The sequence below is a fragment of the Polypterus senegalus genome, chromosome 18 (assembly GCF_016835505.1).
Source record: "Polypterus senegalus isolate Bchr_013 chromosome 18, ASM1683550v1, whole genome shotgun sequence".
Taxonomy (NCBI): Eukaryota; Metazoa; Chordata; class Cladistia; order Polypteriformes; family Polypteridae; genus Polypterus; species Polypterus senegalus.
The window spans coordinates 6,157,686-6,183,775 of NC_053171.1; the positions used below are offsets into that span (position 1 = coordinate 6,157,686).

The window sequence follows — 26,090 nt, forward strand, 5'->3', positions numbered from 1 at the left end:
ATTTCATTTTTCAGGGACACTCAGACGCAACTGAAGTCATTTTTAAAGTCTGGCACAATGACATGACTTACACAACTTAATAAAATATAAGCCCCCTAAACTGGTGCCCAGGATAAAGCAGACGGTGTAGGTGACCTGTAGGTATTCTCTGGAACTGTAGACATAAACTGATGTGCATTACCAATATAAACATACCAATCGAGTCTGCAAATTGAAACGCTGATCACATTTATAATTAAATTGAGTTCTCAAAGGGGATTTAAAAACAGCACACTTATTTCACACTCTGTCCGTGCAGAGTTTTATGTTTGCTCACCTGAACTGTCTGAACCCCCTTCTGGACTTCCACTCGAGTACATAGTAGCAAGTTTACCATCCAGAATAAACCGGAACCAGCCATTGCTGCCATTTGACAACTCCAGGGCAGCCGCGTCGCTCCAGATGTACAAGCAGTCGCGGCCCCTGATGATAGACCAGTCCCTCCAATGGTAAGGCTTGCCTTGCTGAATTTCTTTGGCATCTTCTTGAGGTTCATCCTCCTAGCAGAACAATCATAACAGGGAGAAATGAGAGGGTGCAACGCTAGTCCAGTAGGGTAAGTTCATTCAGCTTAAACAAAAGGCCTCTAGAATGCAGGAAACGTTTTTTCAAATCAATTTTTAATAGCTATCAGGGAAAGAGAATGGAGACGTATTACAAAAAAATTATTTCATAATTTTTTTTTTTTTGTTTAAAGCCTGCATACTGGTTAGAAATTCTGCCTCACGGTCCCAGACTCCTGCACCTTTTCTTTCCACATCTTAATCCACTCCGTTTTTCAGACATCTCAGGCTATGTCCATAATGCTAAATTTTAATTTAAAATCTCAAGATATTTATATTTGTTTATGTCTATTATTTAAACCACAGCTTCACTTTTAACCTCTGAAAATGAAGACTTTTGCAAATGCCTTCCACAGCTGCACACTTCTAAAAATGGCAGCTCGCCGCTGCAGTGTGGACAAGTGAAAACGCAGACTTTTGAAAAGTTCTAATCACGTTTGGATTGGTTTGTGTTAACTGCACAGCCTTCCCGATTGGATTCTGCTCATCACAATGTCTCCTTACCCGACTGGTCAACCTTCAAGGAAGAAAACCAAACTCTACAGCACAGCGGGCATTGAAGAGTTGATTTCCATGGCACGTTGCTTCTCTGTATGCATCAATATTGCATTTTGTACAATTTGAATGCTGCATACATGTGCAAAATACAAATCTGCCGAAAGTCCATGGCCAGCACAATTATTAATCGTTCAAACTTTTTCTATCAATGTGGGCATTCCCAGTGTAGGCAAATGTGTACGCATTTGCAGTGCTGGTTGTTTTAGTGTGGACAGAGATACTTTCACAAACGATGTACAAATGCTGGTGTGGACATAAATAGTTTTCATTTAAAAACATTTCTGCAAACAAATGTAGCAGTGTGGACACCACCTTATGATAACAGCAAGGCCACACAAACTTAAAGAACAGATCTTTACAACAAAGGTGTGCTGAAGGGCATCCTGGGTGGGCTATGGCAGCACAAACATACACATGGGTTCCAATCGTATTAGCTAAGCATAGGAAGGAGGACTAGAGATTTGTAAAAAAATGTGTGTGGACTGGTGAGAAGGCGGAATTGGTAGTGAGGGTAACGAAAGAGTACAAGGCGAGCAAAGCGACTGAAAATGCAGACTGAGACTCACACCAGCACAAGAACGGTGACATTTTACAGCAGTACAAGGAGCACGACCTGCCACTTTCTAATCAGGGAAAGACAACATAAGCACAAACCAATCAGAGTGCGATTACAATCTGCGTTTATAAAATTTTCTGTTTTTACCCATCAACACTGAATGGCCACTTTCTGAAAAATGCAGTTCTGGAGAGCACTTTCAAAAGTCTCCGCTTTCAGGGGTTAAAAATGATGGGATATTGAGGACAAAAGGCATAAATGGAGACAAATGTCTGTGTTTTTAAACGCAAAGATAGTAATGGGGGCTTGCTCTACGAGTCGAGCTACTCTCCTTTGACCGTTCACACCTAGAGATGACCAATGGATCTTTTAGAACACCCCATGTTCTAGACACCGGACATCTTGTTAATGCCAATGTTTGGTCCAACACCAACTAAATCTCTTTCATGTCCGCACGCTGCAAAGCAGGGGTACTCAGCTCTGGTCCTGGAGAGCCGCAGTGCCTGCAGGTTTTCATGATGTGACTGCTGACGATGTTAGTCCGCAGGTCTTTGATGTGCCCAAGCGTACTAAGACATTGAAGTGCTTTTGTTTGTTTTCAAAGAGTACTTAAGAGCTTGCCATTAAATATGGAAGGTGCTCCAAAAACCCCAAAATCTTCACACCCTTAACAGAAGGGTAAATGAAATAAATCGCAAAGAAAGAATGAAAAAGTTGAGATAAAACGGTTACACCGTAATTAAGATCTTTAAAGCTTTGACTGTTTAGCAGCTGGTAGGAGGATGGCAGGTGCTCCCTTATCCAGGCTTGTGTGTTTAAATCAATTTGTTCCTCAGTGACTTCAGTTTTCAAATATTATACTTGCCTTCTCAGGCTTGGACTCTTCTTCATTCTCATCATCAGACATTGGCCCTGCTAGGGTTGAAACTTTATTAATGACACCAAGTCTGGCCAGCTGGTCCAAAAACACATCTCCTCCCTTGTCAACGAGGTCTCGAATGATCTGCAGAGCCAGCAGATGCCCATCATCATCATCCTAAAAACAATAAAACAGTCTTAATTTTGTAATGTTTTTAATTTTGTCACATTATACCAAATACCAGGTTATAACAACATAAAAAGAATGCAACAATGCGCCTGAAAGTTAAACAGCCTAAACAATAAAATAAAACACCACAGACATGTTGGCTTTTCAGTCCAGACTCGCCATTACAGATCCAGTACACCACTCTGATGGGATTCAATTCAAACCTGTCCATATGATGGATGAAGGATGGATAACGCAAGCATGGCGGTGCCCCAAGGACTGGTTTTGGGTCCTCTTTTCTTACACACCATCTGACTAATCCCTACCCTGCAGTCCTGTGGTTTCAGCCGTCGATCCCTCCATTGGGACACACGGTGTCAGCTACAATCTCTGCATGTCTTACTGGTACCGCAGCCACAACATCTCCTGCTCACCCTGACAAAGACATCCCATATATTCAGCGCCCCATTGCTAATAGGGAGCAAGTCTGTAAGCATCCCCTCAGTGGTAATCGATGACCAGCTGTCCTTCACTGACCATATCTCTCTTCATAAGATGAGAACTTATCCAATGGAGTATTCAGCATGGCTCCTGGTCTCTTCCTTTGGCCTGGTCACGTCTGGACTACTGCAACTTTCTGCTGGCATGTGTCACCAAACCACTACAGATGGTTCAAAACGCAGAGGCACGTCTGGTGTTCAACCAGCCGAGGCGGGCACATGTGACACCTCTCCTCAGATCACTGCACTGGCTCCCTGTCGCACCACATATTAAGTTCAAATCTTCGATGCTCACCAACAAAGTAGTTCATGGGTCAGCAACAATACACTTGGAAACACGTGTGCTGCTCTAAAGCTCCTTCTCACCCACTCAGGTTTGCAGACAATCGGCTTCTGGTTATGCAAGCTCTGTGTGGCAGCACCTCAACACAAAAATGTCACTTATAGATACACAGTACTAGGGTGTTGAACCGTGTTAGGCATTATGGATGTAGTGAGAAGTTAAGAAAAATGACCCCTTTTATTGGCTAACTAGAAAGATTACAATATGGAAGCTATTGAGGCAACTCAGGCCCCTTCTTCAAGCGAGACCCAAAAAGGTGGAACAAGCTGCCCACCACCATTAGAACATCTGACGCTCTCAAAGTGTTTTAAGAAGACTCTGTTATTCAGTCAATTTCTAAATGTTAAGGGCTTTTTGTAACTGGGCTCTTCACTTGTGAGGACTCCTCACACACTTGTTTCCAAGAAGTCCCCACATTGATGTTCACTCCATTTTGCAGAGCTCTTCTGTAACTCACTTGTATTTTGTTTTGCGTTCTTCTCTTTGATGGTCACTTTGTCCTACCACATTTGTTCCTAAACAGTCCCCCAGACTGAGGTTTACTTTGAATATTTTTAACTCTTTTATAGGTTGCAGTGGTTCAAAGTGTCTGCTTAGCAAATAAATGTACATAAAAACAGAGCGAATTCTGTAGTAAACACCCAAAATCCATGCTCCAAGCTTTTCCTCTCTGAGATTTGACACAGGCTGCTAGCATATGTGGGACTGAATTCCGATTCAAGTCCAATGGCTCATATCTGATCCAAGTTCAAGCAGTCACACTGTTTTTTTGATTTTTAAGAATATTTACAACAAATGAACAGAAAAAAGAATTTAATCAAACCCTAACCCTAACTTTCTGTGAAATTTCCAAAGTCTTACTAATTCTTAACAGCTGCTCACAAGCACAAAATATACAATTTATTTTCACATTTGCAGAATGGACGTATTGGCAAGTAAAATGATACACTAAGGGTCTCAGTGGTGTGAACTCAACTAGCAGCACTGGACACGGCAACCCAGTGCTTGAGCGACCAGGCAAATGGGAACAGAGAGTTATTTTGGATCTCATTAGATATGCTAGTTATACCATTATCTTTATAATGCACTGGTGAGGCCTCACCCGGGGTCCTGTGTGCCGTGTTGGCCTCCATAAAGACGTAGCAGTGCTACAAGACGTCCCGTGAAGAGTGAAATAGGCTGAAACCAGGACTACAGGGGTGGGTGAGTAAGGAAGAAAGATTAAAAGAGCGGAGCCTTTACAGTTTAAACAGAAGAAAGTGTAGAGGAGACCTGACTGAAGTGTTTAACATTGTGCAAGGAATTGGTCCAGCGTATTGAGATGGTGACTCTACAAATGACTTCATAAAGAACACGGGGGTACAGTTGGAAACTTAAGGGTAGATTTCGCCCAAACGTTAGGATGTTTTTCTTTTCACAGAGACCCAGAGACACTGGAATAAGCGACCAAGTAGTGTGGCAGACATTCGGACTTTACAGACTGGCAAATGTTATTTTAGAAAGAAGCAGACAGGACTGGAGGAACGGCCTGTTCTCATCCAGATTGTTCCAATGTTATCAGGTTTTTTCTGCACAGTCTCCCAGTAAAGTTCCCCAGCATTCTCCTCTCTGGTTGTTTGTCAACACACCAGATTTAGATTTTATTAATTTATTGACTTACATTTTACTACAGCGCAGTGCGAAATAAAACAACCTGCGCTTTCAGCAGACTGCAGTCGAATGTTCAGCCAGAAAGAAAATCAGCAACAGCAAATATTTTGCAGTCGTATAAACACACAAATCACATGATGTGAATGTCGCATTTCCACCTTGTGTTTGCTTTGGCTCGTCTTTATTCCTCAATTCTTAATTGGATTCCATTTCATCTTCAAATAAGAAATTGATTTCAGCGAGTTCTTTAGCTGCTAAGGTCCTGCTGGCATCTCAGTGTCTGATCAATTCACAAAGGAGCTTATTTTACAGCTTGGGTCTTTTAGAACTTTCTGCTGCTCGTATCAATTTCTCTTCTCCCTCCCCAACATCTTCCGTAGGAAAAGCCGTTGTACTTATTTTGCTCTACGCTGGATGTATAGGGCAGGCTGCTAGTATGTATAAAAATTATTTATTAAATTCTAATTGGGATGTGTAACGCGTGCTGCCGACAGTTTAACCTTTTTGATTTCAGCCATCTCCAAATATTTTGTGAGTTTGGGGGTGCTGGTGGGATGCGGACTTCTCTTTTTGATATTGCACTTTTCATATCCTGCTGTTCCCCTTTGAACTCTTCGGAAAAAAAAATAATTCCAACATAAAATCAAATGATGTGACACAAAAGAGCAGGTTAAATGAGACAAAGGTGAGGTCCTACCTCCTGGTCAAGGACAGTTGCTGTAATTTCAACTAACACAGTAGGTAAATTATGGCCGGCATCTGAATCACAAACTTCTTTCAGCAAAGCTTCAGAGCAGTAATGCACCATTTTCCTGATTAGAGCAAGGCTAGCCTTCCTGTAGTGTGGGGAAAAAAAAGAGAACATATAAAATGTCCACTCTGTGTAAGACACATTCACTTTTTAATTTAAATCTCTTACTTCCTGTTACGCGTCTTTCTACAAGGGAACAGCCTTATCAGTCGAGCCAAGAAAAAAAAAAAAAATCCACATGTCAAAATAAAACTCATTAAATAAATTGGCAGCCATCGGCCAGCTTTCCTGTCTGGTACCCAAGAAGGTCAAAATTAGAATGGCCAGCAATATAAATGGTAAGGGAATCAACAGGACAAAGAATGTGAAAGCAGGGGGTAAAGGAAATGATCAATTTGTGAAAATGTAGAAGATGAACGTACAAATCCAGTCCACGGTGACATAAAACCTATCTGGATACTGGAAAGAATTTGTAGATGAGGGAATAAGAACCGTCAAACTTAAGATAAATGTCTACTGTGCAGTTAAAGCTGCAACCAATCTTACCCATCATCCTTTGTCTATGGCAGGTTACAGTTTGGGAGAAAGCAAGCTTAGCTGGGGAGCAGGCGTGGGTGGCACGCGCCATTTGTGGAAGAATCATTTTGGGGTAACATAGCACTCATCTTATAGAAATTGCATCCTTCTATATAATTTGATACCATCCGTACATATGGTGTTCACATCAATACCTCGACTCACTACAAGTTAGAACCATGCAATGGGACTCTGCCTCTGTAGTTAGAACATAATGTGGCACACACGGACGCAGTATTGCATGATTGGCTAAGAATGTTTGAATGCTTCAGTGACGCCGCTGGATGGCAGAGTATAGTAAGTCGGTGTTGGTTCGAGCAGATAACAGTCCGGTTGGTTTTCAGAACGTTGGTTTGGTGGGGCGTACTTTCCAGGACTGACATCATCGACTGACTTAAACCCTTCGACAGCTCCCAAACCGTAAGTAATTTAGAACGTATCGCCATTTGCTTGGTACGTCGAAATCTATCTTTGGGCAGTGCGGTTTTGGCATCCGTCCTTCTCACATCTAATAAGCAAACTGAGTAATGACGGCTGGGTATTAACAACGGTCATCGTTTAAATTTTAGCCGATCTCAGATCTAAAATGACCCCGCCAACATAATTATTTGTCTGACTCGGAGTCGTAAAATACAGTTTGTTTTGAAAATTTGTTTGCCGGAAAAAAATCAAATGAGGTGCGCCGAAGAGCTGAGTTCACGTCTCGCAGCCCCATTTAAACAGGAAGCTCTTCATTACATCGGCCGAAAAGGTCCATTTTAAGCACAAATCAGTGCCATGATAACAAAATCATTTCAAGGACTTAAAAAAACAATTCTTTGCAGAGAAAGTATGGATTTCACAAACGTAGAATTTGTAGCCCGATTCGATCAGGCTCCCAGTCGCTAGTCAAGGATTAATAAACGTTGGGAACCAGATAAAGGTCAAGAGAACAATAAAATGGACTGAAAGAGGAGTCCTGCAAACAACCAGAATGGACAGTTGTGATAGGCACAGAAATGTCAAGGGTGGTGGCTCAACTCAAGGGTATAAAGAACCACCAGAATAGAATATGAGACTTTGATTTTATAGAAGTCATTTGGGTGTAAACCAACAGACCAACCAGAGATTGACAATGTTATGTAAATTCAGTAGTTTATAAAATAAACCTGCCATAGGCTGGCGCTCTGCCCGGGGTTTGTTTCCTGCCTTGCTCCCTGTGTTAGCTGGGATTGGCTCCAGCAGACCCCCGTGACCCTGTAGTTAGGATATAGTGGGTTGGGTATTGGATGGATGGATGGGTGGGTGGATAAAATGATCCTCTCTGTTCTTTGTTTCTCTGACCAGGCTGTAACGGACTGATTTTCATGAACGCTCCCTCCAAGGCATTTTGCCGAGGAGTAATTAAAAGATACAATGAACCGTTTTTTCTCCTGCCTGATTACTGATTTGTCCTGTTAGTGGATGTTTCTTTCTTTAATAAGATGTTAAATTTCTACCACACATTAGAGTGTAAAGGAAACGCCTGCAGAGTTTAAAGACAGGATTGTGTCAAAGCACAGATTTTGGAAGGGCTACAAAAAAAACTTGAGCCACACTGAGGTTTCCCAAGAGCACTGCGGCCTAGAGATTTCATAAAATAGGCAGCTCGTCCAAGAGCTATTGGGGGAGAAGGGCTCTGGTGAAACAGGTGACAAAAAAGGGTCCCACAAAAGCTGTGTGAAGATGGGAGAAACTTCCAGAAGGACAACCATCCCTGGAACACTTAAACAATCTCAGCTTTAGGGCAGAAGCCTCTCCCCTGTAAAAGACACTTGAATGCCAGCTTGGAGTTCACAAAAAGCCACCTGAAGGACTCAAAGATTGTGAGAAACGATTCTCTGGTCTGATGAAACTTCAATTCGAAGTGTCATGTCTGGAATACACGGGGTAACCTCTTATCACCTGTGCCACACCACTAAGAGTGAAGCATGGTGGCAGCAGCATAAGGGACTGGGAGACAAGTCAGGGTTGAGGAAAGGCTGAACAAAGCAAAGCACAGAGAGCGCTTATTGAAAATCTGCTGAGAGCACTCTGGACCTCAGACTTGGGCCAAAGATTCACCTTCAACAGGACAAAGTAAAGACAACACAGGAGTGGCTTAGGGGCAACTCTGTGAAAGTCCTCAAGTGGTCAGTCAGAGCACCGGTTTGAACCCAACTGAACTTCTCTGAAGTAGCCGCCCACCAACAGCCTCCATGCAACATGGCAGAGCTTAAGAAGAAAACAGCAGAAAAAGTCCAAATCCAAACATGGAGCTTGTCAGGTCAAACCCAAGACGAGTCAAAGTTGGAACTGCTACCAAAGGGGCTTCAACAACAAACTGAGTTAAGGGCCTGGATACTTATGCCAATGTGGCATCAGCTTTTTATTTTTAGTAAGTTTTAAAAAGGTTCAAAAATTGTGTTTTTGCTTTGTCGTGCTGAGCATTTTCATAATTCTGATGCACAGGGGCAGCATGGGATATAATCCATACAGAGGCCGACTAGACGGTATATTAACTCTGCCAGGGGATGTCACTGGACACACGCACACAGAGCATTAGATGGCTGCCTTTGGCCACAACCCCTCAAAACGTTTAAAATATCTCCAAAAAGCTTTTTCTTCTCACTTCTTTACCCTTCCAAGTAATCTGAATCGATTACTGAACAGAACTTTGATCGCGTCTACTCACCTTATCGAAGGAAGCATCGTTTGCTGAAAAGTCTGTGCAAACACAGGCAGCAGACGCTTCAAGTAGAGAGGCGCCATTTCTGGATCCCCCTTTGGCTCATTGCTCTCCTCTTCCTCTCTATTCACATCTTTCTTCTTTTTGTCGTCTCCTTTATTTACTGGGCACATCCAGTCTCCTAGAATTTAGAACAGCCATTTTAAGTTTTCAGCATCTCTGGCCAGGCCTACCGACTGAGTTCTTGCAGTGAGGAGGGTGTCTGATAAATTAAAGCAGTGACTTAAGATGGATGAAGGGTGGTTTTGTGATGATGCCTGAACCTTAAGAGATAAAGGCCTTCAAACATGTATACACACTGGTGATTGAAATAAAAACGAAGCATGAGGGTAAGGCGTAATGAGGTGTAGGTATATTTATGTTTAAAATTTCAACTCTATTACTAATATCTATACAGGTCGGCCCTTGTGATTTGCGGGTTTATGATTCACGGATCTTCACCAATAATTGTTAGTTTTGCGACCTACTGTGTAAAAACCACAGGTGACATGGCAGCCCTGCTAGTGAAAAAGGACTGCAAATCCCAGCAACCCCAGGAGTACCATGTCATTGGAAAGACTGTGAAAGAGAAGGGCACTAGTGTCTCTTTGTTCCAGTGCCTCACTGCAAAATTACAGATTACAATTTTTTTCTGGATTTATCTTCTTGTCGTGTGCCTGGCTTGACATCACCTTTGTCTGGGAGTGCTACCAACTTCTTTACATCTGCACAACAAAACTTAACTTTCTGGAGGCTGTCTACAGGGGATTACATTTCATAACTGCACCACCACTATCTGCGTCCACAGAACTGTCTCGTCAGCCAGCTTTACACACGTCGTTAGAACGATCGATGCATAATCAATCCCACGTTTCTCGCATCTTTCTGCAATAAACTTTGGATATACAGTATTCGTGGGTGTAAAACATTTTTGTAAATTTTCACACTAGCGGGTCCCTGTGCACTAGACCCCCACAGATCGAAAGGGGTTACTGTCCAAGCTTTCTTATCATAGTGGACTGGTAGTCTAGCGCCAGCATCTAGTGCACAAGAGTCACCTCACTATAATCTATTCAACCACAACGCCAATATCATCACTCGGGACACGGTCACTCAAGGGCGTCAACTCTCAACACGTGTCTCTCACATGTACAAATAAACTGCACCGCACTTTTCATTCCAACAGACACCATAACCTAATAAAGGACATTTTAAATAGAAAAGAAAAAATGACAGTGGCATAAAATGGGTGACAGAGGAAGTGCTAAAACCTATGAAGGCCACCGATTGTTACACAGAGGGAAGTAGCCAGTGGTCTGACTGCAGGGGTCTCAAAATCAAGTTTATAGGAGACCATTAAAGGATTTTATTTATTTACACCATTTATTCCTGCTGCCATTCTGCGACGTTAATGAGTGCAGCTCTGCAGGTTTCAGGGACTCGCATGAGATTAGCACTCCTTTTTTTTAATTTCCTCTATTCTAGTTTTCCTTTTTCTAAGTTATTGTTATTTTGAGTGTTGTCCCAACTACAGTATTTCTTATAGGATTCTCAACAGGATGCTCCACCTGATGCAATTTTATTACAACACGAATTACAAAAGATGGCACATTGCAAACTTTAATGCTCAATACGCCCAGCAGACAACTTCTGGACAGACAGAAGTGCCAGAACATTTCAAACGCATAACAAAACTACATCACACTCGATATCCAGAAGCTGCAGGTCAGCGTCACAGACAGAATGGGCTGACAATGATTTATTAGGAGCTTCATTATCCTTATACTAAAAATTGAAAAGGGCCGTTTTTACTTATTTACCATTTAAAGAGAGAATAAATACACGTTAACTCCCAAACAGAAAATGTATTCCGACTTCAGTGTCCTCCCTGTCTGTTGAATGCATTATGGGAGAAACGCCATTTGTGAAGTCAAGAGCTCACACAACAGCAGCAGAACCACTCATGTCTAAAGTGCAAAAATCTAAACCCAAGAGCCATCCTTCTTGCCGGATCTGCTGGAACCTCCAAGTGGATGGACGAGGATGATGGCAAATGTGTGTTTTGGTTAAGTGAACCCCCTATCGACACATCGTTCACTCCATGGAAGGCCCCAAAAAGTGATAAAACATATACTGCTGGATTCATTAGTTTGGTGTTTGTTTTTTATTTTTATACCAACCTGGAGACTGAAGAATGGCAACCACTTCACTGTGACCCCTTTCCCTCGCTTTGTCCAGGGGTGTTTTACCATCTTCATCTCTTAAATCTGGGTTTGCTCCATGTCGCAGCAAAGTCTGAGAGCAAACAATTCAATTAGTTAAAACAACATCAGGCAAAGTCGACTTTTTCAAAAAACGTTTGGAAGAAATACAGAAAGAGAACCAACCTTTGCCACCTGAGGCCTGCCAAAGCAAGCTGCATAATGCAACGAGGACGATCTCTGACCTCGGTTGACATCTGCCCCTCTTTCACACAAAAATTCAACCTAAAAATAACACCACCAAAAGATGAGGGGTGACTTAAAAGTGCTTCATCCTACGGTCCACCAATCTGCAGATTGCAGACTTTATAAAGTTGCAAAATATGAGACACATCTTTAGAGGTTCAGTTTAAGTGTTAAAAAATAAACGGTTACACACGGCACTGCAGAGAAGGAGCAGCAGGGGAATCAGGGTGTTGTGACAAGCCACCAAACTTGTGTTTCAGTCACACAATTGCTACTACAGTGAGGATAAAGGAGTGGGAGTGCGCGACATACCTGTTTGATGAGGTGCCACATCAGAGGGTGGGCATCAAATTAAAAGGAGTGGCAGTTCAGGGAGAGGTTTGTAGGTGGGTGCAGAATTGGCTCAGACACAGGAAGCAGAGGGTGATGAGGGTGTGAGGAACCTGTTAAGAGTGGTGACCAGTAGGGGGCAGTGTGGGGCCATTGCTATTTTTGATATCTATAAATGATTTAGATAGGGATATAAGGAACAAGCTGGTGAAGTTTGCAGACGATACCGAGATAGGTGGATTAGCAGATAATTTGGAATCTGTTATATCATCACAGAAGGACTTGGACAGCAGACAGGCTGGGGCAGATTTGTGGCAGATGAAATTTAATTTTATCGACTTCCAGACAAGCCATTAAGAAGGCTAACAGAATGTCAGGTTATATAGCGCCTTGATGTGTGCAGTACAAGTCACAGGAGGTTCTGTGTAGGCTTTATAACACACTGGTGAGGCCTCATCTGGAGTCATGTGGGCAGTTTGGGTCTCCAGCCTACAAGAGGGACACAGCAGCACAAGAGAAGGTCCAGACAAGAGCAACTGGGCTGAGTCCAGGGCTACAGGGGATGAGTTATGAGACATTTGTCTTCACACAGAGAGCCACAGACACATGAAAGTAGTGACCAAGTAGTGCGGTAGACAGTAGGACTTTCAAAACCTGACTTTGTTATTTTGGAGGAGTTAAGTGGACTGGACAGGAGAGCTTTGCTGGGCTGAATGGCCTCTTCTTGTCCAGAATACACAATGGGCGGTCAGAAAATCAAGAGTCCACCTTGTGAGGAGATTTAGGAGTCGTAGTGGACTCTGAGCTATCGACTTCCAGACAAGCCATTAAGAAGGCTCACAGAATGTCAGGTTATATAGCGCCTTGACGTGTGGAGTACAAGTCACAGGAGGTTCTGCTCAACCTTCAGAATAATTCACTGGCAAAGCAAAGTCAGACGCAATATGAAACATCCTCTCATCGGGTGCTCTCTTGGAACACATTTAACCACAGGCTTATTCTACCACAGTGTGCCAGGAAGCCCCCCGGGGGTCTTCTCTGCACGCTGATACTGGGCAATTCCATGCTTCCTCCCAACTTCCAAAATGAATTGTTGATATGCTTTAAATTTATTTTGCAATTTCTACACAATAAACATCCACAGATTTATCAATTGTATTATTTGTCCTGTAAGCCTGTATCTTTGTTTCTAAGTTTCTACTACTGTATACATTTAAATAACCACATTAATAAAGTTTATCTAACAATCTAAAAGAACTGGAGACAACAGATAAAATACGAGGATCAAAGCTTTTAGGCAGAACCAATCCATCATCAGGACAGCTAGCCAATCGTGTGTGTGTAATATGACCAGCTTCAGAAAATCGTGTGAGTTTTTGACAGAGAGAACTTTAAAACGCTAAAACAGTTGAGAACGACTCAGACATATCACAGCAGGTAAGTAGTATAACAAACACTGAGGTCTTCTGATGAGCATTTACAGTACTGGACCATGACAAAGACTGAGACAGACTTTTAAGGTACATCCACGCTACTGAACTTTCATTTAAAAATGGAGTCGTTAAAGCTAACGTTTTCTTTGTCAATCAAAGATTTTGCTCTGGTGAGTCTCTTTACGGATAAAAATGACGGGGTAATGTAAATAAAAGACAAAAATGGAGACTAACGTCTGTGTTTTAAAGTAAAAATGTACCAGAATGGTCACCGCCTTACCCTGTGCTTCAGCGGCAATCTGTTTTAAGAATGTAGCGGCTTGTAGGGTGTCAGGGTCTCACTTAGAGATCGGCACTACAGTCTCGCGCGTGGCTTTAGCAAAGACATCATCGGCCTGTGCACATCAGGGCCAGGCTACCTTCACATTCTCTCACTTGACAGGCTTCTTTCTTAATCATCTGGGCCTGCATAAATAAAATGATATCAACCAAGGAGGATTTCTTTGAGATACTCCACACTAGGCTGTTAATGGAGAGAAATGCAGTCACGTCCTACAAGGAGCACTGCCAGTGTGGAGGAATTGATTTTTATGTATTCTTTCATCGACTAGGGTATCACTTTAAAAAGTACTAGCAAAAACTCAAAAATATGTTTGGGCAGAAATACAAATCACTCTCCTTCATTTAGTCTGGACCTTCACAAAACATTTGATGAGGAGCCACATGAGAGGGTGGGCATCAAATTGAAAGAAGTGGCAGCTCAGGGTGATGTTCTTAGATGGGTGCAGAATTGGCTCAGACACAGGAAACAGAGGGTGATGGTGCGAGGAACCTCATAAGAACTGGCTGATGTTAAGAGTGGTGACCAGCAGGGGGCAGTGCTAGAGCCATTGCTATTTTTTATTTATTTAGTGTGGCAGTGTGGGGCCGCTGCTATTTTTAATATCTATAAATGATTTAGACAGGAATATAAGGAACAAGCTGGTTAAGTCTGCAAATGATACCAAGAGAGGTGGATTAGCAGATAATTTGGAATCCATTATATCATCACAGAAGGACTTGGACAGCAGACAGGCTTGGGCAGATTTGTGGGCGATGAAATTTAATGTCAGAAAATGTAAAGAATTACAAATAGGAAGCAAAAATGTGAGGTTTGAATACACAATGGGAGGTCAGAAAATCGAGAGCCCACCTTATGAGAAGGATTTAGGACTCTAAGCTATCGACTTCCAGACAGTGTTCAGAAGCCATTAAGAAGGCTAACACAATGTCAGGTTATATAGCGCCTTGATGTGTGCAGTACAAGTCACAGGAGGGTCTGCTCAACCTTTATAACACACTGGTGAGGCCTCATCTGGAGTACAGGGTGCAGTTTGGGTCTCCAGGCTACAAAAAGGACAAGCAGCACAAGAAAGGGTCCAGAGATGAGCGACTCGGCTAATTCAGGGCTACAGGGGATGAGTTAGGAGGAAAGATTAAAAGAGCTGAGCCTTTACAGAAATGAAGAGGAGACCTGACTGAAGTGTTTACAATGATGAAGTGAATTAGTCCAGTGGATCGAGACTGGTATTTTAAAATGAGTTCATCAAGAATACAGGGACACAGCTGGAAACTTGTGAAGAGGAAATTCCGCACAAACATTAGGAAGTTTGTCTTTACACAAAGAACAAGAGACATTTGAAATAAGCTGCCAAGTAGTGTGGTGGACAGTAAGACGTTAGGGACTTTCAAAACTCGACTTTTCTTGGAAGAAATAAGTGGACAGGACTGGCGAGCTTTGTTGGGCTGAATGGCCTGTTCTCGTCTCGAGTGTTCTAAATTAGTGGTGTTTAATTTTTATATCATATTACTCTTACAAATTTGCTAACCTTTTCAAATTGTCTCCCACATCCCACTGACTGACTTGCCAGCAGCAAACAGTTGTGTCTCGCTTAATGACAGCACGTCGTGGCGTATCTTGAGGGGCGGGAGCGTCCTCTGTGTCTGATGTTTTCACCGTGATGACTTTATACAGAAGGCTCCACGTCTGCATCGCTGCATTCCACACGCCAGCAGCACACCGAGTCACACCTTTGTATTATTTTCACCATAATGACACATCAAGCAAACACCTTACCTGAAGCTAGTTTAACGTCAAGTAACCGAACATAACATTAGTATAATATGTACATCACAAACATAATAATTCTTGAAATACATTAATATTAATACTGTAACAGGACTGCTAACAACGGCATTTCCACAATTTTCAACTTTATATACCGTTATCTCAACAGAAGCTCCGTCGTTCAATCACAACGTCGTTAGATGGGATTCTGTTCAACGACCCTTAAATTTTACAATCTGAAATACTTTAAAAGTAATTAATGTTGAAATTTAAAATAAATCCCAAAACGTCATTTTTTTTTTTAGACATTAGTTTTATTTCTTCCACATGAACTGAAATAAGGTTACTTGTCTTGATGTACTGATTATTAAAAGAAAATGAAAACTAAACTCCCACCCCACCACACTTAAGCCACTGTATTACGGTTGTACTTTCTTGTACCGCCACAACATCATCAGCCACACAGAATGTCATCAGCCATCGCAAGGCATACTGTATACGTCATTGTGTTTGCGTTGTGTCCCTAAACTGTTCACTAATGTTTAATTCAGATGCTATTAGACAGTAAATGCGAGTTAATGAATCGAAAAATCCAAGTGAACGCCCAAGCGACCACAGCTGAAAACATGATAATGTCTTCTGACCTTGATAAACCATAAAATATCTTTGTGAGCTTTTTATAAACTTGAAGTAGCAAATTAACAGCAACCTCTCGTTTCTCCAAATAGTCCAACTGGAAATTGACGATTCACATTCTGACTTCACTGCATTCACAATAATAGAAAAAAAAAAACCATGAAGAGGACCAGCCATTCAGCCCAACGACCTCAGATTGTGTAAAAGAAGACCAAGTCAAGAAACAACACAACTTTGAGCTTTGAATAGTCCAACTGCACGTTAACACTGAATACAAGTCCTCACTAATGGCCTATAACTTGTGGGAACCTTTTTTACGCTGTGGTGTGTTAAGAAAGTAACAACACTTCAAGAGAGGCCCACCGAATCAAAAACCTGATTAAGGATGGATGGATGGATAAATTATGGGATGCCTTCTGGACCCGCTGGAGGCGGAAGTGGAGGAGAAAAAGACGACAAAATTGATGGCCATTACATATGAGCAACTAGCATAGCGATGGACCTTAATGGGAAATCTGTCTGTTTCACTTGTGTTGCGCAGATGTGATCCTCAGTTCACCAGATGTGCTTTACCTCCTTTTATCTTTTTCATTGGAAGTTTTAGCCTTCACGTTCCTCTCTTTGTGCTTTGTGTTGTCGGGCACTCCAGCCCTGTTAGGAATGATGCGATGGACTAGCGTACGCCACTATATACATGGTTTATAATCTTATGCCGGCCACAAGTGAACACCGGAAAACATTCCAAAAGTGGAAAGACGGGCGTCAGATGGACAGACGTCTTATTTTACAAATTTTTTTTTTTTTTTTAAAAAAGAGAGAGAGAGAGAGAGAGATGCTGCAAACCCCAACTCTGACACGCTAGCACTGAGGACTTTCAGCTAAAGAATCACTGAGCAGAAGTGTGTCGAGAAACACTCCCTGTGCCAATATGCCTTGGCAATGCCTCAGTGGTACTTTAACTGCTAAGTCACATTATTCTTTTTTTGTAATTCATGTGTTTGACAGATTTTTGTTATTTTCCATAGTATTTCTTGAGCTTCAATAAAAGGCTAAATTTCCTCCAAAGTACTTACTACCTACCTACCTACTTATTGATCTCTCCATATATCTAAAATGTCAGAGGGACTCATTCTTCGGTGTGTAATTAAAATAAAACATTTTGACTTCACCCAAACACCCAGATTCAGAATAGAGTAATTATACGGCGGACACCTTCATTAAATGCAAGTACAGATCAAAGTATTACCAGTTACAGGAGACTAAGCTCATACCATTTCTTGTGTTCCAAATGCAGAGGCCCAGTTCAAAAGGGTCTGTCCTACATCATCCATAAAATTAACTTCAAAAGCTAAAATACACAAAATAAAATTTATTGACATACAAAAAAGCAGAACAATTTCAAAATGATACCATGAAACAAAGCTTAGAGTCAGTAGCCAAAAGTTAACTGCCACAACAAATCACGATAAAAAGCCGTTTCTCTTCAAATAAAATACAAGTGAGATCTTACCTCCTGTGTCAATAGCATCAATTAAAGCGTCAGTATCTTTACTGCGAATACAGTCGATCAGCTGTCGATGAGATCGTTCCCCTGAGCTATCCAGCCTTCTCAAACCAGGGATTCGTCCCGTTGATCCAGCGCTGGACTTTGGTAAAGCTTTTCTTCCTTCAAACAAAAGCACCAGAAGGAGGTCTACCAGGCGCATGGTGTCCAACACGCATCTTTCGTCACCCTGCAGGGCGCTTTCCATAGAATCTGGGAGCTCAGATCTTAAGAGGTCCTAAGAAAACAGAAACATTTAACAAATTATCTGAAAGCAAAAACATGCCGGGATACGACAACGGCATAAGGCTTCACATTTACGGTAGGACACCGAGGACTTGCAAATCTCACCCGCACATTTCAGACACATTAGAAGCTACAAATTGTTTACTGGAGCTGAAACCTGAAATTTGATTTTAGCCGTACAGTAAAGTAAAAATAAAAAAAGGTAAGTTAAAGAATCATCACCAGCACGATTACATGAAAGGTACTCATGAAACACACAGTCAATATCTCATTACTGTAGACGACTTCAAACCTCAAGACTGCAGTAGCTGATCACTATGCCTGAGGCTGTCATATTACATGACTAGAAATCACAAAGCTCATCACAATTGAAGACAGTGTGACAACTTTCCTGGACAGTTTAGTAGCTTCCACCCGGATAGTAGCCTGACCCTACAAATCTGTTTGCATTTTGTTAGGTGAGCTGCAGACTAGTTGGGCCGAGTTGCTGGATATGTCAGGCTATGCAACTGGAAATTAACAGGAGTGTGTGTGCTGCACCAAGACTACGTAAATGAAGTCTGCAAATGCAAATTGCACGTTGGTGGGAGGACTGGCACTCCGGCCACTGTAAAAAGAAGAAAACTTCAATTCAAACGAGAGTGGTGCCAAGGTGTCACCTGTTGCACAGCTGCACTTGGGTCCTAACGTGGGATCCCGAGGTGGTTTGTCGTGTTATCAGTGCATCATACTCTCAACTTCTCTTACATTTATTACACTCATACCAGCTCCACTCCACCTGTTGGACACATGCAGCTACAGCCACAAGCTCCAGAGTGAATGCACAGAAAATATAAAGAAGGAATCAAAGCAATTCTAATTACAAGTAGTGCAATTCATAAATGCCTACAAACTGTGCTAGATGGTGGGCATCGTCCTGAATATGCCCTCGCTGGGAGAGTTTTGTGGGTTGTGATAGATGGCCGGCATCTCAACCCAGCTGGGACGCCCCGAGGATGGAAGAATGGGGGGAGACAGCTATTTTTGGACACTGTCTCTCCCAAGACGCTAGCTCCCGTGGAATGTAGTGGTGCCCCACATTTCCACAGGGAATTTCTCAGCCCTGCCGAGTACCGTTTGTACTGCCAGGAGGAGCTGTAAAAGGGCCGGAGGACCCATGTCTTGTCCATAGCCCGGATGTACTCACAAGTCACAAGGACGGAAGCTCCGAAGTACTTCCGGGCTGAAGAAAAAGCCAGTTGTCCATATGACCCGGAAGTGCTAAACAGGTCACGTTGGCGGAAGGACAGAAACACTTCTGGGTCAAAGACTATACATCAAGGACTGCTGGAGACCCAGCAAGCGAGCCGGAGTCGAGAGGAGTAGGACAGAGCTTACTGGGAGGTGTGGAGGAGAAATTGATTATTATTGGTGGCTGTAGTGCGTGAAGGGCTTTATTTAAAGAAGAAATTAAACTTCTTGCTGTTTTAACCAGAGTCCTGCATCTGTCTGTTGGGAAAAAGGGGCAACAGTGCCACCTAGTGTCGACCCACTGACAGGCCCTTTCTGTTCGGAGTTCGTTCTAATGATTCTAACAAATGCATTTTCTAACAAGGGTTGGGGAGTTGGCAGATGCCCATTTAAATTTTAACAAAGCAAACAGTCAACCTTGTTACTGGATCAGGTGTCCGTAAAACAGAAAGCCTGGAAACTGGCGACTTACATGTGTAACAAGAGGTGATCCTCTACACAAGGTAGAAAGCAAGCTGACGATGGTTGACACTTGGTTGCTAAGCTTGGAATCCGCCGCTGTTGCCGTTGCTCCAGTAGAACTCCTTCCAGGCTTGCAGGTCGAGGACGGGCCGGACACGCTACCACCTGCTGCTGCCATCCGGGACAGCAATTCTTCTGTCAGTCCATGTTTGGCTAAAGGTGCTGGATCAACTCCACGGCGAGTGAATCTGTCAGCTAGTGAAGCAAAGCAGCGCAGGGCCCCATCAGAAACCTACTCAAGGCAAGGAAAGGGGACATGAATGAGAGAAGCAAGGTGCACGAAGAACAAAAGCAACCTACTGCACAAGCTTCCCAGAGAAAAGTGGCTGACGTTCTACCTGGTGATCTTCATGTTTAAGCAGACTCGACAAGGACTCCACGCAGGTTTCTAATGATGAATCCTGAGGCTCCATTTTTCCACATAGCCGGGAAACCACCGCCATGGCAGAGTGCAAAGTATCTTTATGAACAAGATGGCCACTGTCGCGTATAAAGCTCAGTACACAGTTTAAACCGCCAGCTTCAAATACAGCACCAGATTCTCGAGTGCATATCAGTTCAAGAACCTAAAAGTATCAAAATAAGTAAATAAATCATTTTTTACTCATTAGCTACAGACCAAAAATACCAGGCTACTGTTAAAGTCTTAATTAGAAAACCACAGGGAGTCGAACACAATTTCCAAAATCCCACTTTAGGTGCTGCTCACCTTCACACACTGCTCAGCGAGGTCTCTGCTGGTCCTGTTATTGAGCTCGACGACAACTAATCGATTACAAAGTGCTTTGATGGCTCCATCAACCCCAACTATCCTCCGGGTACATTCAGCTGACACATCCAAATAATACGTGATGGCCCGCGCGGTCACTTCTAACACGTTGTCTGGAGCACTTTCATCCAAAAAGATTTTGCATAGTGCAGGCAGAAAAGTACGAGGAGGGCACCTGCATTGGAAAACAAAAGAAAACAGATGAACCAAATTCAGCAAACAATAGGTCTGACAATCATCATTCATTCTACATGGTGAGCACCACACGAGAAAACATGGCAGTGTGACGCAAATTAGGCCAGAGGGTCACATGGCGGTATGAGAGGACTGGGAGCAGCCAGTGTGAGCCAACGCAGAAAGAAAGAGAAGCTGCATCAGGCTACATCTACTACGATTTCAAAATCTCGGAAGGAAGCGCACAGAAAAAAGCGCACGGGGAATAACCGCACACGGTAAAATGTGTGTGTGTGTGTGCGTGTGTGTGCGTGCGCAACCTGCAAAGAGAGACAGTGAGAACTGCCAACTAATGAGAGCTCACCAAGTGCCACCACAAACAAAGATGGAAAGCGAGTCGAGTATTCGGACACTGAAGACAGAAGAGAGGCTCATCCACTAGGATTAAAAAAGTGGGAATCTGTCCTACATTCATGTATTTTTATTTTTTTTTTATTCCCAGCAATTCAAGGATATGTAAGTTGACAACCTCAAGGCAATGAGATCCAGCAAATGCAGACGTTAATTTTAACGCACTCTCTGACCAGAAGTTGGCCTCGTGGACAGCTTAGGCAACCCGCTAGTGGCGGCTCTGAGGCTAGGGATCTGCAATTGAAAGGTTGCCGGTTCGAATCCCATAAAATGCCAAAAGGGTCTCTGCTCTGATGGGCCCTTGAGCAAGGCCCAATTGCTCCGTCCTGGCTAGGACGTTAATCTGCACCCGTCCCTGCATGTAGGCCCTCCAGCCACCATAAAAAAAAAACCCCACTGTTCCACTCCATCTGAACTCGTGTGGTGCGGAGACGTCACTCGTTGCATGGCTGTACTCGGGTCCTAATCTGGATCCTCAGTTGGTTTGTCGTGTGGTGGGTACGGCCATGTGCTGTATCAGTGTGAGCTCCTAACCCTCTGACCAGAAATTCTGTAATGTGCTTTCAGCTTAAATAGCAGAACTTCCCTACTTTCTCTAAAAAATCTTAATTGCCGAGATCTAAATGTATAGCAACTACACCCGCAGTCTGTACTCCTGTCACACACCTTCTATTTCCACATCACAGTGACATGCCCGTCAGGGTGACCTGCGACTCTAAAGTGTCATCGGTGGTCAGTTTGCTTTCATAACCTGTTCCTTCAGTAAAAGTGCAGGAGGTTACGGGGTCATTGCTGTCACACGTGAAATTCTTACTTACATGTGCCAATTAACAACACGTCGCCGCTCTCCAGGCTCACTAGTGAGAGCCGTGATTAGAGAGTACCTGTATCATAAACGTTATGGCTTCAAGGTCTGGAATCCGTGCAATTAAAAATATTTAAGAAACCATGGAGTCAAACAGAAAAACTTCATGACAGAGCAGTAATCACAACGGGTACATCTTAGGTACAACGGTACAAGAAAGGCTCAAATGTGCTCCTTCACCGACACCTTACACATCTTTGTGCTTTCAAATACTGTCAGAAAGGCTAGGGCGTGAGGCATCAACTCTGCCACTCCTGGAAGTCAATGGCGTCCAATTCCTCCCACTTACTTACACCTTCTTTGAAGTGATTTCAGCCAACGGTCGTACCACCTGCGCTGCAGACCACCAGGCCATCGACCTGAAGCTAAGCACGTTCAGACCCGGCCAGTACTTGGGAAGGGAGAAATTTGGGTTGCTGGTGAAAGAGGTGTCGGTGAGGCCAGCAGGGGGCGCTTACCCTGTGGTCTGAATGTGGTTCACAATGCGCCAGTACAGTGACGGGGGACACCGTGCTGCAAAAATGGTGCCGTCCTCCAGATGAGGTGTAAAACTGAGGTCCTGACTCTGTGAGGTCATAAAAGATCCCTGGGCATCCTTGTGAAGAGTAGGGGGTATCCCTGTGTCCCGGCCCACCACGGCCTACTCATTCTGAACAACGAATATGAATAATTCAATCACTTGATGGAAAACATTTTTACAGGATTTGAAAGCATCTGGACATTGAAACAATTCAAACTGGACTTTTCCCATTATGGAAGGGAGCCATGGAGCTCCAATAAAACTGAAGGTGCTCACATGGTAGAAACTGAACTTTGTGAAATTATGTGAAAAACACAGTTGCATGCATTTTCACTGCTGCTTGGCATTCACTTTTGTTATTTTTCAATTTCCAAACCCTTGAACTGTTTACATGTCAAATGCATCGTTGCGGTTCAAGTACATTCTGTTAAATTCCAAGGTGGTACCAGACTACTGTCACTCCTCGACCTTTTCTCTTCCCCCAATGCGTTTTCTTTTCAACAGTCACAAACGACAACAGGACCTTGTGGCTAAGGACCGTTCTCCGCTCCTTACTTGGATGGAGTTTTCGTGTGTGAATGCTGCCGATTTGGGAAATTACCGTCCAGAACTGATGTACGCAAACAAGCAAACCAAATACTGGAAGAGTTAAGAGGGAATTCCCCACCATCTATCTGTGAGCGAAAGCAGCTACTGATGATACACTTCACATGGCTGACGTATCAGCACAGAAATTTACAGTCTACTGTTAGATGACTGCAGGGCGTGACTGCAGGGTCCAGCTTTATACAGCGGGGAAAATTAGCATTGAAGACGTCAACGTTTGTCCCAGTAAACAGATCTCGAATGGGGCTACTGACATGACATTCACGCCAACTGTCAGTAACAACTCAAATAATCCGCACATACAAAGAAATCTAAACAAATTAGTCCATAAATAAAGTTCTGTGTAATAAAGTGGAAAGACACAGGGAATACGCACTGAACACTTGAAGAAGAGGAGGCGCAGAAAGGCCTGGCAAGCCAAGAAAGCAGCTGAACTCGGTCAATCCCGATAGCCCTATCAGCTGCTTTAGTCCGAATTGATGGTTTCTCATTCCCAAAGGGTCACACAAGCACCACCTCATGATGGGTAAAAGCAAAGCGCGCTCTCAGGACCTTCGTAACCTTACTGTTGCAAAACATCCTGAAGGCATTGGTGACAGACTTATTTCTAAACTTCTGAATGGGCGCCGTAATCTGCAAGTGGAAAGAACATTTCACCATAAAGCGGCCACAAATGCAGAGGAAAGCCGGTGAAGGTACACACAGGGCAAGAGGCGGTTAATATTTTTAACCCAGTAACCGTGCACTGCACGTTACTTGACGTGAGCATTCCTAGTTTTCAGACTCTTTCTCTGCACGTTTAGCACTCGTTTGCTGCTTCCTGAGCAGCTCTGCTTTTCTCTGCCCAAGTGACCCACTTCTCTTCTTTCGCTGGCATCTTCTTGCGTTAAAACTGATCAAGTCTGTGTTTGTGTTGCAATCACTTCGTATGTTTTCTTTAATTTTTCACTTAAGCGGTCTTCAATCTGCCTTAAGAATGATTTAAGATATGAAGGGAATATGAATTTCCCCTTGGGATTAATAAAGTATCGATCTATCTAAGAGGTAGAGGACATGATGGCGAAGGTGGTAGGGATGAGAACGGCGCCCATACACATGTATTGCACGGCCGTCCTGCTGGCCACTGCCAGAGCGGATTCTACAATCAAATAAAATTCAATTAAAAAGAGGAATAACTTTGCAGGTCAATCACCACCCCGAAAAGCAGATTCTAGACGTCACGCAGTATAAATTTCAGGTCAACAGTTCACTTGGTTTGTGAGCTGCAGGTGATTTGAAATCCTAGACAGCCAGCCAGCCAGCCAGCCAGGGTAGCGTACAAGAAGATTCTTCTATTGCCCGTCTTCGACAGGCACCGCGGCTGGTACAAAGATGAATGTCAAGGACAGCTCCGCGGGGCACACCACGTAAACATCAACGACACAAACCGACCGCCAGACCATCGAGTGAGCAGCACTGCCCCCTACTGACAGGCCTGTGTATGTAATGGATTTACTCAACTGGCGGAGTAAAGGCTACCTCTCTTACTTGGTAAGATGAACTTGGCTTTTGACGTCACTAGTGTAAGTAACCAAATATTACTTGAATTAGAAAACCTCTGCAACGCCCTCTGCAGGATATTAGTGAGGACGGCGTCAGAGAGGCCGATTTTCTCCAATCAGAATCTTTAACAGAAGGGAGTGTCACGGGATCGCGTTCTCCACAATAGGAGCGTTAGTGCTGCGTTCACGAGTTCTCGGACAGACGGTAAACCCGAGTCAGAAGTTTCGTGTGAACGTTCAACGCAAGCAACGCTACAAATTGGACAAACTCTGAGAAAACTAAGCTACGCAAACCGAGTTGTGACAAATGCTGACCTTTCACCTCAGTTGTCCACATTTCATACAAATACTTTGCTCTTTATTTTGACCAAAAAATACCATTTTTTTTTTCTTGCAGACCAAGTAACAAATCAACATTGACCTTGCATTTCTCCGCATTGTCCAATCAAAAACTGACATTCAGAACCTCTAATTGGCGTAATCGTGCCCATGTTGGTTACTGCTTTTTCTTCTTCCTTCTGTTAGTACTTTTCTTTAAATTCTGTTAATGCTTTTCCCCAGAGTGTGCTCATGTACCGTCCCGTTAAAAACACACTGAATTGTGGGTTGTCATGTGGCTCCGGCCCGTCCAGTCTGAGACTGGGAAGCAACATGGAGGAGAACTCAAACACCAAGCAATGCTTACCAAAGAAAAAAATGCCGTGTCTGTTGACTGGACACATTTTGGTTTCAGTGTAGATGACACCAAACAAAAAAGAAGGTGAATGTAAAGCGGGCAGAGGTAACGCTGTTCTGTTTCAACACTTGGAGCCCAACCACGTCATTGAAAATAAACAGTGCCGGGCTCAAAAATAGACCGAGACTGACAAGCGTCCGGCAACAAGTTCCTCCGCAACGCAGCTCTTGACAACACCAGCATTTACAAATCCTACACAAGTTGTAAGTTCCTACAAAAATCCGACACAAAAAGGATTCAAGAAGATGGGAAAGAAATAACTGAGGCCATTTCCTACTGCATCGTGAAGGGTGAGGCTCGCACAGATACACTGGCACACAGAGGGCTTAAACACCTCATTAAAACCATTGTGATAATAATTATTCCAAAACTGTGGTGCCCGTAAAAAGCTTGCTGCTGAACTGAAATCTGTTCGGCACTTTGTCACCACATCTGACCTCTGATCGAGCAGGGTGATGGAGCCACACTTGAGCACTACACGGATGATGAACGGAAGCTGCGTAACAGACACAGCATATTTTCCAGTTGATCACATGTCAGAGATGACTGGACGGGGCCTGAGAAATGTGTTTTCCGCATGGACAAGAACCTCACGGCCATTACGATACGGCTAATGCTGTCAAAGCCGCAGAGCTCAATGGATGGACACGGGCTGAACCTGGCAATAGGCGAGTGCGCATCAGTTT

At 43.3% G+C, this 26,090-nt stretch overlaps 1 protein-coding gene across 9 annotated transcripts in view; it reads right to left on the reverse strand.

Moving 5' to 3' along the window:
- hectd1 (HECT domain containing 1) overlaps window positions 1–26,090 on the reverse strand; it is a 90,481-nt gene that overhangs the window by 49,768 nt on the left and 14,623 nt on the right. For all 9 annotated transcript variants that reach the window (XM_039742353.1, XM_039742361.1, XM_039742358.1 and 6 more), the window contains exons 3-13: window positions 20,492–20,726; window positions 20,121–20,348; window positions 19,733–20,014; window positions 17,752–18,022; window positions 17,513–17,589; window positions 11,676–11,774; window positions 11,469–11,583; window positions 9,256–9,430; window positions 5,934–6,072; window positions 2,582–2,752; window positions 317–539 (exon numbers count right to left, since the gene is read on the reverse strand). In XM_039742353.1, coding sequence (XP_039598287.1) covers window positions 317–539; window positions 2,582–2,752; window positions 5,934–6,072; window positions 9,256–9,430; window positions 11,469–11,583; window positions 11,676–11,774; window positions 17,513–17,589; window positions 17,752–18,022; window positions 19,733–20,014; window positions 20,121–20,348; window positions 20,492–20,726 — 2,015 coding nt within the window. The remainder of the gene's footprint in view (window positions 1–316; window positions 540–2,581; window positions 2,753–5,933; window positions 6,073–9,255; window positions 9,431–11,468; window positions 11,584–11,675; window positions 11,775–17,512; window positions 17,590–17,751; window positions 18,023–19,732; window positions 20,015–20,120; window positions 20,349–20,491; window positions 20,727–26,090) is intronic.